This window comes from Cygnus olor, chromosome 3, assembly GCF_009769625.2.
Source record: "Cygnus olor isolate bCygOlo1 chromosome 3, bCygOlo1.pri.v2, whole genome shotgun sequence".
NCBI lineage: Eukaryota > Metazoa > Chordata > Aves > Anseriformes > Anatidae > Cygnus > Cygnus olor.
The window spans coordinates 94430426-94448328 of NC_049171.1; the positions used below are offsets into that span (position 1 = coordinate 94430426).

Sequence of the window (17903 nt, forward strand, 5' to 3'; positions counted from 1 at the left end):
AACAATTGTGGTATTGCAGTTGTACAACATAAAACACTTTGGTGGTGTCCCCGAATGATGGATGATAACATTCAATGAAGTGTCATGGGCGGGAAAAAAAGTTCATGGCTATAAATTCTTAGTGCAGATTGTTTGGGGTAATTTTCTTCAATTATTGTGAATTTGCAGGGGCAGAAGGAAAAAATGGGCTATTTTGAGTGGTAAATGCTAGTAGTATGTTTTGTATAGTGACTGAGAACTAGGTGGTAAATTTGAGGAATTTTAAGTTCTTTTCTTTCGTACTTTGTAATACAAAACATTCATGTGCAGTATTGTTACTGCACACAATGTTAGCTGTAGGGATTCTCTTCACACATCTTTGTAATGAGAACAGTGTCTTCAATTAGTGCTTTTATTTGACCTTTTAACACATTTAACAAAAAGTTTTTACTCGATTGTTATCTTTAACTTAGAAGAGAGCACTCCTCCTTAACGTTAAATACATAAATAAAAATGTGAGCTCCTTTTTGTAGCTGGTTTATCATTTTTTAGTGTATTGTAAAGCCAAAAAGGCTAATGAAGTGCATAGAAGCAGAATAATTGTATGAGGCAGGGGAGAATGGAGCTTGGTTTCAAATAAATTTCCCTTATTTTTCCAAGTGCTCTTAACTTGTGGAATTGTGTGGAATTTCAGTAAACTCCTAGGCTACTTTTGTGGATTCAGTAACTTCTGACAAAGTCATCTCATTGCTTCATTTTGTTGTTCTCTTCTCCAAACTGAAATAATTTTGAGGCTCGAGTGTATTTGAAGCAATCATACTTCATATAGCTGTATGTGCTTTTCTCTACTTTTTATTTAGTTTGTAGATTTTACTGCTTCTAAAAAAAACTGCTATGTTATGTGATGATCCTTAGAGTAATTCAGTATAAACCATCAATCGCCAGCAAGATCTGACGATGAGCAAGATCTTGGATGTGTTGTGGTCAGGATTTAGGACAGGACAGGGCACAGCGCAGACACCTCTAGGGTTCTGAAAGGTTACAATGCAGTGGTAACGGATATATTTACACATGAGGTCTGTGTGATGAAGAGCCATTCTATTTTGCACCTTTTTGCAGCTTTGATTATGGCTTATCAGAGGTTATGAACAAAGTAGCAGGACCATGCCAGAGAGGGTGGTGGTGGCTTCGGCTTCCACTGGTTTGTTTTTTTCTTTTCTGCCAAATTCAAACTGTGAAGTGACTTAAAGCTGCAAGCTCTCACTGAAATAAAGGTGGAAAACAAAATATTTCATCTGCCAACTAAAAAGATTTATTTCAGTTGCTTCTGTTGCAGTTGCAGCCACTGGTAAAATATGAAAGTGATAGGATACTGTCTGTGGAGTGGTAGGTGGAGACTGACAAAGGCAAGACCAAATTGGTACTGACTGCAAAGAGGAAAGATGCTGAAGAACTGCTGGAGATACTCTGAGTGCCTTCTGTTTGGCTTGTGTGTGTTCCTTAGTTGTAAGTAAAAGGAGTAAGTATCGTGGTCATTCCTTGCATCACTGATGCAGAATGGCTTTCAGCTGCCTTGAGCAAATCTGGCTTGTAGTGAAATGGGCGTGTTGTCCAGGTGTTGCTCTCAGTGCCAGTTTTGAGGCTGTATGTTGGAAGATTTCAGCAGGCTTGTCATCTGTAAACAGCTTGTGCACAGCAGCCCACATCCAGCTGCTCATCGCTAACCCTCTGGTGGGCGTTGCAGCTGCCACAGATCAGCCAGACACGATCCTCTCTAAGCCATTTCAGTAAAAAAGAGTAAGATTGGCTCCATTTCAATAGCAGGCCTCTGCTAACCTAACTCTTGTGACTGGATGGAGTTGGGAGCTTGCTTTCATTTGAAGCCTGGCTAGGTCTGAATTTGTCAAACTGTGGCAGGATGCAGCGCTGAAGAAATGGTAACAGGCATGGTAACATTTGCTGTTGACACCATTGTGCTCAGAAAATAACCTCTACGCAGTTCAACATGAGAAGCACATAGAGCATTAAACTACAGCAACTTTAAAAACTGTTCGTAGACCTATTATTAGAGTCAGACAGCTGTACTCCTCTGGGATGGTGAAGTCAAAGCATGTGCAAGTGTTGGAGAAAGTAGTCTTGAATGAAGAAATGTGCTGGAAGAACTTTGCTTTTCAAAAAAAAAAATAATTCTGCCATAAATACTATTCCTGTTCCCTTTTGTCAAAAATGTATCTTTCCAATCGCATGAGAGCAGAAGAGGCAAGGGAAGAAAGAATACCAAGGAACAGATCTTCCTGAACAGCTTCTAGCACCTCTAAAGAGAAAAGCCCCTGCAAATTCCATCATCTTGCTTTGGAACTAGTGTGTTCTGGTGCGTTTGCAGAGACGCTGTTTGTGTGTTGTGGTGCTGCTGATGGTAAAGCAAAGTGCAGCAGCTTACTACATTTTTAAAAAAATGTTAGATAACTTTGAGTTTGGCACTTTCTGTGATAGTGTAGGATGCTTGTTCGTCAGGGGAAAGAAAAAAAAAACAACACAAGGCTTTGTGGATAATTAAAATCAGGAGGAATATTTGAGCTGTTTTGGGGAGATATAATCAGCTGGCTAGCTAGATTAAAGTTCGGGAACAAAAGAGAAATATATTGCAGGTAGAATTTTAATTGTTCAAAGCATAAATGCAAAATTCATTAAGGTCGTTTTGTGATTATGCAGTTAGCCCTTTCCTTGCCCGTAAGTTTACCTTGGCTAGGGTACTTGCAGTTAAATGGCACTGTGAAAATTACTGGAAAACATTAACATTAACTTGTTATTGTAAGCTGACATCATGCTGAGCCTGATGGGAAGTAGAATTTATAAATAGCTTGTCCATATGTGTAAGGCAAAAATCTGCTGAGTTTCAGCAGTACCGTGATTCATGTGTTTGCTGTAGTTGAAGTTTCATCATAAGTTATCTATGTTCCTGTGGACTTGTTTTTATAGTTTCAAAAGGTACATCACATCATACCCGTGTAAAACTTAAGGAAGATCAGTGGTCCAGAACTTACGAACAGTGAGAAAATACTGTCTTTACATTTTCTGTGTGCTTTTGGTGGTGCATTCTACAAGTATTCTAATTGGCACATATGTAATCTTCCCGCTGTTCTCTCTGGAGAGCAAAATGCTTTTATAAGAAATACCCCTAAGGGATTACCTAGTTATTTTTTCCCTAGGTAAATTCTCATGCACGTACTGTGATATCTGTGAATTTAAACTTAAAAGATCTGAGTTAAATCTGCCTCTGGGATGCATCCCTTCTAGATTTTAAATAAACCACTTGATCTCTTTCCTTGTCTGCAAGACTCTTTTCTATATTCATCCTTTTGGAATATGAATTTTTGGGGACAATTACCAAAATTGAGATTCAGTGTACCACTACAGAAGTGAAATCTTTATTTCTTCTCTATTCATTCAAAAGAGTACAAGGGTAACGTCTTGAGGAGGGCAGTCCTCTCACCTCTCAGGTGATGTACCCTGTTGGAGGTGCCTGTATCCACTACTGCCTTGTACTACACTGAGATTAAAAACAGAGGTGGGCTTTTGGGCTGAGGATTGTCCTTCCCCACTCTTACGCCACAGCTTAGTGGGATCTTCTTACAGGAATTACTTTCTGGATATTACTGTAATAAATAATTAAAAAAAAAAAAGTTTGCATTACATTTAGCTTGTCAGTGTTTCATGCTGTTGTCCTACAGATACTGACTTTGTAAAGCCGAACTACTCATTATTGCTGTTTACAGTTTGAATTCCTTTTGACTTATGTATAAGTTAAGCACACGCATTGTCTATGTTGTCTTGATAGAAAGCTACTTTTTATTCCATGTTTCAGTTGCACGTTCCTTTTTATAGGGATAATTTTGGCAGAGGAAAATTCTTATGGGTTCTACCTGCATTTAACTGTGTTACTCTGGTGTGGAGCTGTTACAGGTATTTTCAGAATATTTTTCCTGATGCTATGAATACAGTTTGCTAGAGGTGATGCATTATGTGTTTTTTTAATATATTTTATTTTCTTCAGCAGTCTTGTAAGAAGTGGTCGTGAATACATAGCCCATTGGTTCAGGAAGAGACTCGTTGGCTATTCCCATGGCAGTAATTTAAAAGTGCCCAGGGGCTGTCATGAATTATTGAATCTGAGATGATGTGGCATCACCTATGGCACATATTATTGGACTTCTTGGCTTTCTGGAGTGGGCACCTCAACTATGCAGCCTGCTGGGAATGATCCCTGGCCTGCTGTCACTCCCTCTGCATGGCTGGGAGGTGTTTTGGGAGAGTGTCAGGCTCCTCTGTATATCCGGAGAGTTGGCATTTGAGTTCAGGGCACTGATTCAGCTGTTTGATGTACCTGCACAGATGTCACCTCTAGTGGTGTAATGGCTACCAGCAACTAACCATGTGAGAATTTTCTTTACAGGAGGGACGCCTTTCCGTATTACTGACACTTGGAGAGGTACAGCAATTCCTGCAATGGCAGAATAATCTTACACTATGGTCAGCAGGCTTTTTACTACTGCTTTAGAGAGCAAGCAAAGAGTGCAACTGGTGATAGAGTTCCTCAAATGTAAATGGAGCCATTAGCAGTGACAGTACGCCTATAAATATGCAGAAATGGAAACACAGGTTGATCCATCATACATGGAGGCATGTACAACAACGGGTTATGACTGACTTGATGTATTGATGGAGAAAAGCTTTGGGAAGTTGCTAATATGGCTTAGAAAAGCACCACCTTTTCTCATGGCTATAGCTACCCGTGCTTGGACATTTAATGTCACATATTATTCATCAGGTTTTAAAAATATTGAATGTTTTTCTTTTGTTTGAAAGCAAAAGACTCTTTTCTTTAAGTTTAAAATCACTAGCTGGGAGAAGAAAATTGTTTTCTGAAGCTGTGAGTAAGTTATAATGTAAAGTCAGAAATAAAAGCATCAAATCTATATAGCTTAGTTCTAATTATTTTCTCAGCTTGTGTGCTAATGCAGACATTCCTGAGACATAAGATCAACTCTCCTGAAAGCAGCACAGCTACAGGGTCAAGTAGCAGTGTGCTTTCGAGCACTCTTTATAAACATGTTCTTACTGACCGTGTCTATTATGTGTCAGCTTTTTAGTGTCAGTATATCCTTAAATATTCTTCCTAATTGTAAGTATCCTTTGGTAAACAAGGGTGTGTACCTTGTTTTTTATTTGCATTTTGTCTCCTTCATGTGGACATTTTCAGGATAGCTTGTTATGAGGACATACTATGGAAAGGAGTTGTTAGGAGTTGTTTCAGACTGTTACACTCCCACCCCTCCAAAAAAAATCCCCCAAAAATTATGAAGGAGGGGGAAAGCTTTATATCCTTGAAAGTGGCTGAATTAAGGGCCATGATGGGTAGGTGTTGATGATGGCAAGCTATAGACTTGGAAGAGGAGAGTTTATTGTATCCTTCCTATTGTGGGTTTGTTTTTTTTTTTTGGATCAAAAATCCAGGCTTGGCACAGTCTTTAACTGCTTCCAACATATAATCTTATGTGTTAATTTCTTTAGACTTCTAGGAGGTTTTTGTTACATGCTTCTGGGAAGATAATAGGTATGTTTGCAGAGAATGGAAATGCCACACAGTACCTTCTTTCATCTCTGGTCAAGCTGACTGGTTAGGAGGATGTGTGTGTGACACTCTTACTCATCAGTCAGGTTTGCCTTTTCTTAATACTGTCTGCTATTTGGGGTTTTCTGTTTTCTCATCCATCAGCAATGTAGGTCTTTTGCTTAGGCTTCTCTGCCCGCTGCATGTACCTTTAGTTATAAGATGAATGATCTGGTATTGATCTGTCTGAGGGCAGGTAAGCTCTGCAGAGGGATCTGGATGGGCCGTGTCCGATTGTATGGCACTCAAAAGGCTGAGCGCCAGGTGCCATTCTTGGGGCACAACAACCCCATGCAGTGTACAGGCTGGGGGAAGAGTGTCTGGAAAGCTGCCTGGCAGAAAGGGACCTGTGGTGGTGGTCAACAGCCAGCTGAACATGAGCAGCAGTGGTGGCCAAGAAAGGCCAATGGCATCCTGGCTTATGTCAGAAATAGTGGGGCCTAGGGACATGACCGTCCCCCTGTATGTGGCACCTCGAGCACTGTGTTCAGTTTTGGGCCCCTCACTACAAGGAGGATTGAGTTGATCGAGTGCGTGCTGAGAAGAGCAACAGAAATAGTGAAGGGAGTAGAAAACAAAACATACGAAGAGTGGCGGAGGGAGCTGGGGTTGTCTGCTCTGGAGAAGAGTAGACTGAGGGGACACCTCACCTTTCTCACAGGAAAGTGAAGTGGGTATCAGTATCTTTTCTCAAGTGAGAAGTGATAAGATGTGAGGAAATGGCCTCAAGTTGCGCCAGGGAAGGTTTAGGTTAGGTATCAGGAAGAAATTCTTCTCAGAAGGGGTGGTTGGCATTGGAAGGGGCTGCCCGGGGGAGTCGCCATCCCTGGAAGTGCTGAGGAGACACAGGGATGTGGCGCGTAGGGGCAGGGTTTAGCGGTGGGCTCGGCAGTGTTAGGTGATGGTTGGACTTGATGATCTTAAGGGTCTCTTCCAACCTAAATGATTCTGTAGTACCTTACATCCAAATAGTAATAAATAAGTCAAAAGTACTAATAATTGTAAAGAGAGACCTGACACCTGTTACCAGGTTTCTGTGTGAACAGGCAAACTGGGTGCTTCTCAGAGGAAATTCAGCTAGGATGTTCAAGTTAAAAATGCTAGTGAATATGACATAAGCTGGTTACAATCTTGTTATTGTTCTGTTTTGTCCTAATACAGCGTTCAAGTTAAACATATGGATTTTAAGCTAGGACTCAGTTTCATCCTCCTTTGACTAAAATAAGTTTTTGTTTGGGTTTTTCTTCCAAATAAAACTGGTATTGTAAGAACTTTGATTGTGAAATTTCATATTTTTGGCTTGTTTTAGACAGAAGATTGGAGTTATAGCACGCTAGTTATTTCATTAGTTATGGCACATTCATAATTTTCAGTTTATTAAACAGGTGTGTTATTCTTGCTCAGTTATATGGAGTTAACTACTATTGTATTTTTATTCATTACTTCACACCCTTTCATACCTTATTTTACAACTTCTTAATTCAATCTAAACATGCTTTCCTGCGTTTTAATTAAAACAAGGTGATTCTTTTTTAAACCTGCTTGATGAATTTTGATGGACATATGTGGAGGAAGGATTTACAAGCCCTACTTTCTCATGAATAATAAACCCAAACTGTAATTAGATGATGAAACATGCTGACAAAACAAAGCTGAAATTGTGGAAAAATCGAATTGTGAACCAGCTGTTGCTTTAATGTGGCAAAAAAAATTGATCATTTTCAGAAAAATATTTGCAAAGGGAAATACTGTAATTTTACATTGAGTTTATTAATTTGTACAAAGACAAATTTGAGGAAGCAAGTCATATTCATATATAGTAATCATATATGACAATCATGTAAGTTACGTTTTGCAGAAATAATCTGATTTGTCAGTTATGAAATTAACAGAATGAAATTAAAGACTTCAAAGAACAGAGGTGGTAGGAACAAAGGGATAATGCTTATAATTGGTATATATAAATGATGCAGGACTGAGAGCAAGGTAGTTAAGTGGTAGCTTTTGAAACGCTACGTTTGTGTGGGTATTACAAGAGAACTGATAAATGTTTGAAACTCCTCTTGAATAAATTGTCATTTAAATGTGGAAATAAGTTCAGAATATTTACAGCTGGTGTGGCAGAGGTCTAATCATCTGCTATCGGAGCACGAGGCGTAGGGGGTGCCACCAGCGCTGTCTGGCACAGCACGTTCATGTGGGTGGGCTCCCCAAAGACCTGGCCACCTCACGTGCAGGATTCAGCCGTACATTTAGTCTGACCCATCGGTGATCTGTGCACACATTAAATGAGACTTGCTTCTTATGCATAGATCCAGAGCATATGTGATTGCTTGGTGTACATGGCGTATTTTTCTGCCGCTTCTCAGACTGATTTTTTGGCAGCATCAGCGTGTATTCTGATGTCTCAAGGATGGTTGTTACCACATAGCTACTGTTCAGATTTGAGTCCATTCCTCAGGAATGCAGAAAAATTGATTCATTTAGCGTCACCATTGTTACCTAGGCATTCCTAAAAATCATTGATATGGCCCTACTTTTACGCTATTATCCTGCATCTTGTGTTGCTGCTTTTGTTCCTGAGAGTAGGATACACTGCAAGGACTATGTTCGTGCCATACTTGCTGGTGATAAAATATTACGTTTATTTTGTATAATTTATTTTTTTTTGCAGAGTAGGAATACACCAGAAGATAACCAAATAGCTATAGACTTTCAAATCTATATTTATAGAAGTATCTTGCTGGAAAACTGGGGAGGTAGTTGAGGTTTATAGTCCCATTGTAATTATCACACTGTTTTTTGCACTTCTTATCTTTAAAAATTAATAAATAAAAGGATTTTCAGGGGTTGTTTTTCACTGGAGACATGATTATTGTAACTTTGAACTTTTTATCATCCTAACAAAAATGCCTTCACCTGTCACAGCAGCTTGCCAGATTTTATCTACGTGGTCTTATTAAAAATGAAAAAATGGGTCTTGTTTTCAGAATACTGAGATAACTTGGCAGTTGTATTTATCATGCAATAAGAATAAAATTTTATCCACCTTTAAATAACAAAAAAGGGGGGGATAAAAGAGCTTGTTTGAGGTTTTCTCACTAGCCTGTTAATACTCAGGCTTTTGATGGAGCAATTCCAAAATACCACATTTGGCTTAGCGCAATAATCTCTTTACTGCTGCCATTTTGCAAACACCTTTTTTTTTTTCTCTTTCCATGTTGCTTCAACCTCCATAGCTTGGTGAGTGGAATATTCTTGCGAGCTTCATGTTTGCACGGTGTTTTATTTCAGCTGGTGAAACATCTGTATTTTTTTCATGTATTTAAAAAAAAAAAAAGGGGGGGGGAGGTAAATGATCTATGCAGAGAATGTATAAGGTGATGTCAGTTTGCTTTTTAACAAGAAGCCCTGAGATGAACACTGAGAGCATTGTTTCAGTCGTGCAGTTAGGAATGTGAGTATTTGTACTGTGTACTTAATTTCATACTAACATAGCTGAGGGCATGCATGCAGAAGTTTTTATTGCTTCAGGTCAGCTTAAGGGGAGAAACGTTTAACTTCGCTACTTCACTGAGAAGTGTGCAATTATATAATCTTCAAAGTGTTTTTGGAAAATCTGGTTATATAAAAAGGGTACTTTGTGCAGCTACATGTTGGAGGCTGTGTTTTCTTTTGAGTATGAACATGTGTGCTTGCACACAAAGTATCGCTAATCACTATTTCACATCTGAAATTAAAAGTTTATTGTAAACTTCAAAAACCTTAGTTTCTCCTTTAAAAAAAATCTCTTAGAAAGTTGGTCACAGTAGAGTAACTTTATGGCTATTAAAAACTCGTGTTCTTTTTGCAGTGTCTCTTTTAGATAGGCAAGAGAATTCTTGACATCAAAAAAATGTAAAGGCATTAATTTTTTTGTTTGCTTTGTACAAGCTTTCATCTACCATTGCGTTGCTTCATTATTACGATAGTGTATTTTGCAGCTTGAATACTGCAATTTGAGCTGATATGACAGCTTCTAGAGGTATGATCAACATCATACCATATCAAAGTTGGTATGGGGGAGAAAAATGTTTCTTCCTGCTTCTCATGATTTATGTATTCGACTTAACTGATGTCTAATCATTTATGTATATATATATTTTTAAAGTAGTCAGCATTTTTTTTCCTTGATGGTCCAACATGAATATTTGGAAAATAGCAGATGTTACGTCTGAGGTCTGCTTGGGCACAAAGAAAACTCAGCTTTCTGATGTCAAGACAGGGTGACACAGAAGATTCTGTGCTGCTTCTGGAAGCATGCTGTTTGGTGGGGGATGTGTGTGAACAAGACGAAGGGATGTGTGTGCCAATTGACCAGCAGGGAAGCAAAGCTGCACACTTCCATTTCTCCCTCTTCCTTTCCCCAACCTCCTCCACTCCTTCCCTTTTCCTTGATGCTTCTAAAGCTGAAGAACGGGAATGAAGCATTGCCAATCTCAGATCTGTTTGTCCCACTGACAAACTAACCCCATTCCAGTTGTGGATGTCCCGTTTAGGTTGTGGATGCCCCATCCCTGGAGGTGCTCAAGACCAGGTTGGATGAGGCTGTGGACAACCTGATCTAGGGGGTGGCTTCCCTGCCCGTGGCAGGGGGGTTGGAACTGGGTGGTCTTTTAAGGTCCCTTCTCAGTCGAGCCATTCCATGATTCTGTGAAGGCAGACACGGTACTGGCAGCTGCTGAAGAGTGAATGGAAATGGCTGGAGAGCAGAACACCACTTGCCTTCATTGATGTGCTGGTCCTTGGGTTTTGCCAGCTAGGATGTAGCATTGCACCTGAGCTCACCTGGTACTTCTGCCATGTAAGTCTGCGCTAAGTCCTCCCATGCTGGAGCTGCGAAGGAGCACAGTTACCTAAAGTGGTTTTACCAGAGGCAGGTTAACACTTGCTGTGTCAGTGCTGGTAGAACACCACTGACCAGCAAATGTCAGGATGGCTGGTGGCTGGGCACCGTTCCTCATTCTGAATCTAAAGTACCTGAGCTTCCCGTGACCTGCACGGTTTTAACAACTCTTGCCCAAGTTAATAGGCAGTCAGTAGAGCCTTTCCAGTGCATTAGCCTGACAGCCTGAACAGCTCAGCAGGGGAAAAGGATTGTGAGCATCCAGTGACTTGGCCACCTTCAGTGCACGGTTCCAGAGAACTACAGACAATACCTTGGGTGTTGTCTTCGGTCCTTTTAACAAGACTCCCAGCGTATTGAGGCTGCTTTCTTGGTGTTTACTTCATGTCAGATATAAAGATAACTGTCATCCTGCAAGACTTCATAAACCTTTTTCTACATACGATGCAAATCTTTTGTAAAACTACCTTAAAAATAATGTATTGTCTTAGTGTAAGAAAAGAAAAAAAAATAACACTGACAGTACAAAAGAAACACCGGGACCTAATTGCATTTACGTATAAGTGAGGAATTTAGCAGCCCATTTTAAATTGAGTATTTTGGGCCCAAAGAGAGCTATGTGCTGGAAAGCTTGTCTATTTTATTATCTGTATCAAACAGTCTCACAAAACTTACTACCCTCCCATGCAGACATTGGCTGTCTTGTAGTCTCAGATCATCAAAACTACAGCATTACTAAAAGCCAAACAATAACATTTCACACATGTTGGAAGTAGAGCACTGCTGCAGTTACCTTTAACAGATTGCCTGTTTGGATACCTCCAGTTTTAGTTTGCATTAAATACTGTGGAAGCCTCTGAATAAAACATACCAGCACTGATTTCAATTTCAAATTTAGTTGAGATATTCTAAAATGACAAAAAAAAATATAATTCTTTTGTGAGGAAAGCTTACTAGGTCTCTAAAGTCTCGTGAATAAATGATAGAGGGCTTGCATTGAAACAATGAGAAAATCAGTATTTTGCATATATCAGATGTCAGACCTGGGTAAGCCACAATAGTTACGCATTGTCTTTGATGAATGCCAACATTTTTTTTGAGTGAATCAAACTCTTACATGAGTTGTACCTTCTAATTCTGCTGCTTAAGTATGGCTCATGACATCCTCTGACTTTTACCATTAGAATAATAACATGCTGAAGGGGTATGGTCTGTCTGGAAAGTGAATTGCAGAGCAGTTTTGGTTGCATTTTCAGTACTGAGTTTCCTACGTGGACTAATTTAAATCCACAAATTTGATCTGTTTAATATACACAGTTCCCCCCTCTTTCAAGACCTTTTGCTTGAGCTATCAACTACTTCGATTTCCGGTGTATTGAGGAGGGAGGCACTTTGGGAGCTGTTTTCAAAGCTGAAGAGATTAAATTAATTTGAGCTTCTAGGAAAAATATGATAGCCTTTTCATAATTGTGAAACAGATTTTATATTATTGCTTAGAGGTAAATCCCTTCTCGTTCCTGGAAATGAACAAAAGCGCAGAAGGATAAAATCAGAACGGTTAAGGCACCAATGGTCTTCAATTAGGATATAAAAGGCAGTAAGAAGAGCCTCTACATACACAGTATTTCCCTCTTTCCTCCCTGGTCTTCTGTAGTGTCAATTACTGAACAGAGATCAAGGGCAAGCCACCAAATGCACAGAAAAACTAGCAGTCATGGCAACTTTGTACATTGTTTTTCATGAAAATGATTAATGTCAAGTAGATAATAGTGAACCATTTTAGTAAGCAGACAGCGGCACAGGCAAGAGCAGGCTCACGAGTAGGATTCAAGGTGGAGATCTCCTGTGAAACTCTCAAATATTTGCAGGTTTATACTTTTGCAAAGTGCTTTGTAGAAAAAGAGCAAAATCTAAAATGATATTGGGAAAATCAGAAAAGTAATCTTTCAGCAAAATGGTGTTCAGTACAGAGCAGTTCAGAAGATGTAAAAACAAAATGAACAGAAAACCAAACCGCTGTCGTTCCAGGATGTCTCTTGCATGCAGAACACCTGTTAACACAGGGAGAAGAGTTTGTTTCATTGTTCCTGTCATGAGGGGCCCCAGTTGGATCTCTCTGTCCAGTAAGTGCCTCACTAGGAAAAAATCTGGACCAACTGAACGGCGTCCAGAGAGCAGTTGTTTACCATGAGGGCAAAAGTCAAGGGTGGGAGTGGAAAAGAACACCTTACTTCAAGAGATTGGATATTGCATGCGAAACACTTGAAAAGTTTCCATACAAATGTTTTGGAGTCTGCTTTATTGGCTGGTTTCAAGATATTAGGACAGTCAAGCATTTGTTTCATCTAAGAATGCTTAGACCCTACCTCGATGTTTGTGTGAATTACATAGTCTCTTGACATCTCTGCTGTTCCTGTGCTTGTTCGAAATTACTGCAGCTGTTCTTCCACTTGAATAATTTCACAAAAAATAGCCCAGATGAAATTGTGTCAAGTTAATGCTATGCGGCAGTACTCGTGTTTCCAAAACAAGCAAACAAACAACAAAAAATAACCCTGGGAGCAAGTGACAGCTGGAATGTGGGAGACCAAGATCTAAGATGTAAAAATCTGGATATAAAGGCTTTCTTCTTCCCAGAGCAAAGCACAGGCCCCCGCTTGATCAGTTAGCCATAAAATCACTACTTTGTAAGTATGAAGTGCTCATACTCTCACAAGTGTTTTCATATAAAATGCTCGTATGTGCATTTTTAGAAGTAATCTGTAACATCTCTAAAGTCTCATAAATTCTGCACGTCACTGGTTGCAATAAGTAATCAATGGAGAACATAATTTTTCAGCTTATATAGAAACTCTGTCATGTCTATCTATGTGTTTAACCTGGGCAGGTAAACAGAACTTCAGATTTTGGAGGCTGAAGTAAAGGAAGAGGGAGAGTTAGCACCCTGCTCCTCTAATTCCAGCTTCCAAGCTACCTGTGCACAAAACTCCTTAACTTGAACATGGTCATTCCCATGAGGCTGCAGTCCCACCCCATCTATCTCCATGTTTTTCAATGGGGATGGGTGTTGACCATTCACTCACATGCGAACGGGAAAGGTAAAAGCAGAGTAGGATGATGTAGACGTTGTGGCTTGTGTCTGAGGAGAGTGTCACACGCTGTCCTTCCCGTGCAGAGGGTGAGTCCTGCCGGGGCTGGCCTCAAGAGCTCATCTCCGCTCTGCAGCTGGTATCAGCTTTCAGCTGCTATCCGACATTTCCTCTTCATGCTTGTGACCTAGATGACTATACATCCAGATGAACATACGCTTTTTTTTTTTTTAAACTCCATTTTACCTGTATTTTAAAGAGCTTGGAGAACTTGTTTTTAAATAGCACAGGAAGGTCTCAAAGAACAGGAATTACTTGCTTTGTTGACCAGGCTACAGGTTATGCTTTCTATTTTGGTATCGTGAATATTTTCCTTCATGAGAGCTAGGATTTGCCTAGCGGGCTTTTATGAGAAGCTCTGGAGGAGGTAGCACAGTGACTTCCACAGCCCCGTGCAGGGAGTTCAGCCAGCTTCGTCCTTGGAAAGAAAATGGTGCGAGCCTCCTCCTCCCCTGTGAACCCAGCTGCCTGCTGTGCTTGCCCGGAGCCCTGAATGAAGGATCTCAAGGACAGGAATGAAGATACTTTGCTGTCAATGCTTTGGAGCAGTTATATATGCTAATTCTTCTGCCTCCAAAAAGCTCTTTGCTCAGGGTGTAGACTACGAGGTGCTGCATGCTTTAAAGAGCCTATGTAGAGTCTCTGGGCTTCAGGTCCCTGAATGCCTAAATTTTAAGTTTGGATTGGGTTTGGCAGCCATAGATATTTGATACGCACTGAGTAAAGATTCAGCTATATTTATTTTGCTGTGGGAATCTGTCTTCTGGTTTTGTAATGCAGAAGTTCTCGTGCCATGAATAGGGTAGTCAGGACTCGCGGCACCAATTACTTCAGCAAATGAAACAGACTTCTTGCACAGTTTCCTTGACTAATTCTAGCAGACTCCTATGGCTAACACATACTCATGCATTTATGCTGTAATTCAGCAGAAGCTCCTCTCAGCAGCATTGTTGGCTTATGTGGCATTTGCCTTTGCTGCAGCTCTCCACCCTTGCCTGTCTCTTTGGTTGCACTTGTGCAGTGCAAACAGCCCCATTCCCTCCGGCAGGCTGCTGACGTGCTCCATGGCTGCTTCTGCTGGCACCAGCGAGCAGACGGCACCAAGAAAAGGTGGAAAGCTGAGGGATGCTCAGGTTGGCGAGGGCCAGTAGCAGTGGTGTTCAGCAGGCTGTGCTCTGTTCGCTCCATGGATATTAGTTAGCATCTTCCTGCACTTTCTGTGTAGTGTTGCTTACGTGCTGTGAAAAGGGAATTTTGAAGAATCGGCAATTTAGGGATTCCATCTGTTCTTATGCCAGATGAATGCATGTTTTTGCCTGAATAACAGTTGTTCATTTTGCAGGTGGTTTTCATCTGAGCTATTTGGAGGAAAAGCAGTGGCTAGAAACTGATTTATTTATTTATTTATTTTTATTCAGGTTTTTCACTTGCTGCAGTCGTACTTGGAATCAAAACAGTTTGTTAATTCAGACTTTCAGCAGGGACTGGGTGACATCATTACTTGTATAGGAACCAAACTGTGGTTGGCTAAAAGGTAAGATAAAGCACAAGATATATGCATATATATTTGTATATATAGGTTGCTAATATATTAAGGGTTGGGCTGATTTATTTTGTTTTGGAAAGCTGGGTTTATTTATTTCTCTAAGAATTGTGTAAAATTTAGATGCTGTTTTTTTAATCCAGACTTTTTTTTTCCCCAAATATTAAGGGATGAAAAAACATGTATTCTTTGCAAGCGTATTTTCTTGTCTTTCAGTCTTCTTTTAGTTCATTTTCAGCTAAATATTATAGTCCAGTCATGTAAAACAGAAACAAACAAAAACGTCATGAATGAGAATGTCTACAGTTGCAACCCTTTTAAGGAAAGGATGAATGTTGCTTCTGGGCTAAGAAAAATGCACTATGCATATATTATGCTATGTTCTCTGACTTGGCCTTTACGAAAAGATAGGTAGGAAAATGTTACAGCGTTTGCAGAAACTGCCAAAAGTACTTAGCTGGCCACAAACAATCCAAGACAGCTCTGGAAACATTATCCTTAGGTTTCTGTAAAAGAAGGCCATCTTCAGATGGACTGCAGTCCACACTGCAGTCAAGAAACATGCTTTTTTCTTTTTTTTTTTCCCTTGGAAATGTACTTGATCTTAGCAATTGCTTTTGAACATTCCTCACCAAAAACTTTAAAGGAAGCAATTGTTATGGAAGGGGAGCACAAGTTCTTGCATAGATAAGTGGGTAAAGTATTCCCCAGTTCAGTTTGCACAGTGGAGGGAGGTCACCAGTAAAGTCCAGTGAGAATCTCTGATAGAAGCTCATGTTGCTTTGTGATCATCAAAAGCAAAATCTAAGTGATTTGGAGAAGGGAGGTGACTAGCATTTCACTGCCAATGTTAACTGAATTGAGGGAATCAAGATATAGTTGATCTTCAAGAGATAGAAATGTCTTCTGAGTGGGAGTGAGAATGACGAAATAGCAGGTAAAACTTGGTGTAAGTAATTGTGAAATGATGCACATGAATAAAGCAGTCTGAACTTTACTTGGGCAAATGTGGTCAACTCTGAGCAGATTTTTACCACTTCAGAAAAAGATCTTGACCTTGTACTATGGAAAAAAAAGTTGCCTTGATTCTCAGCAGAGCCCAGGAAGAGAGGGCGGTCAACTGTTATAAAAGGAATGGAGAACAAACAGAGAACACACGTTCTGACTTAGTTTATCTAGTAGCCTGTGTTTATTTGAATACTGTGTAACTCCAAGAGAAGGTACAGTAGAAATGAGGAGCAGTAAAATGACTGGTGATGACTACAGAATGGTTTCTAGATGGAGAATGACTAAATATGCTGAGATACATTTTTTTAGCCTGGAAAAGGGACAACTGAGGGATGACATGGAAACCATTTTTCATGCTATGAGTCACATGGAAAGGGAAACAGATGGTTAGCACTCCTTCCAGTGCAAGGTGGCAGATTTGAAATAAAATAATGAAGATTTTCATGTAATTTTAGTTCAGCTGTGGAACTTCATGCTGCAAGATACTGCTTTTAAAAGTTCTATGTTTTCAAAGTCGTTTTTCATAACTCACCTTTTAAGGTACTTGTCATATTAGTACTAACTTTTTTGTAGTATCCTGAGAAAGGAAATGCTTTCAGTCTCTCTCTGAGGTTGTGGTATGTGGAATCAGTATTTGCCTGAATAGATATACTTTCTCTATCTATTTTCTATGAAAAAAAACCATAGTTGCATGTTGTAATATTAAACCTCTGTCTGTTTTTGTGTTGCCAGTTTGTTGTATCCTCAAGTTCATATTTATACATTCTTAATTACACAGTTAATGCTACACACACACAGATATATATATATATTTGTCTTTCTGCCAGAATTCCCAAATTATATGTTACAAGCATATAGATTTGCAACACTACATTAAGGTGTTGCTGGTGGTGGTTTTTTTTTTACCAAACAGAAGCACTTTTTGCAAATTTCTAATGTACTTGATCATTCTCTCTAAGTCCATACAGTTGTATGTCCTTAGACACACTGAGCCAAGGATGTGCTTTCTGGTTTCTCCTTCTCCCCCTTTCTCCCTTTCTTTCTCTTAAAAAGGCAAGCAAATATCCATGAAATATTTGGTAGCCAAATTTGCTTCCAAATGTGTTTTCACCTTAAGACTACAACAAATAATAAAGCTGAAAAAAAAATTTGCTTGTATTTTAAGTTTGTGCTCAAGATAAACATGTTCACTGTGGTGTGATTTAAAAAAAAAAAAAAAAAAAAAAGAAAAAAAAGAGATATTGAATACAGGGTATTTCCTGGTAGTTTTGGTTAGGGAACCAGGCAGCTTCCGTCAGATTAGTCATGGCTACTATGACTACTGCAAGATGCAAATAATAACTTAAAAACAAAAAATTGAGAATTATATTTCAAGGATGATTGTCCCAAGATGCATGTCCAGGGAAATTTCAGAAAATAAATGCCATAGATCTGTCTGAGAATTCAGGTAGAATGTAATTATAGCTGCACTGAAGGGAAATTGATTTACAGCAAGTGAGAGATGAGGCTGATGTTTTCACCTTTCTGTTGTTTTGCTTGATAGTTGTCATGGCAGCATTCTAGCTATGTCAGAGTCATTTTGAAGGAGGGCAATAGAAGTGACATCGTAACATTCAGAATGACATTTGGTAATGTTACTCAGTCAAACTCAGTAATGTTAATAACTTT

At 39.5% G+C, this 17903-nt stretch overlaps 1 protein-coding gene across 2 annotated transcripts in view; it reads left to right on the forward strand.

Annotated features, from left to right (window-relative positions):
* THADA (THADA armadillo repeat containing) overlaps positions 1–17903 on the forward strand; it is a 169210-nt gene that overhangs the window by 89315 nt on the left and 61992 nt on the right. For both annotated transcript variants that reach the window (XM_040553566.1, XM_040553567.1), the window contains exon 30: positions 15103–15218. In XM_040553566.1, coding sequence (XP_040409500.1) covers positions 15103–15218 — 116 coding nt within the window. The remainder of the gene's footprint in view (positions 1–15102; positions 15219–17903) is intronic.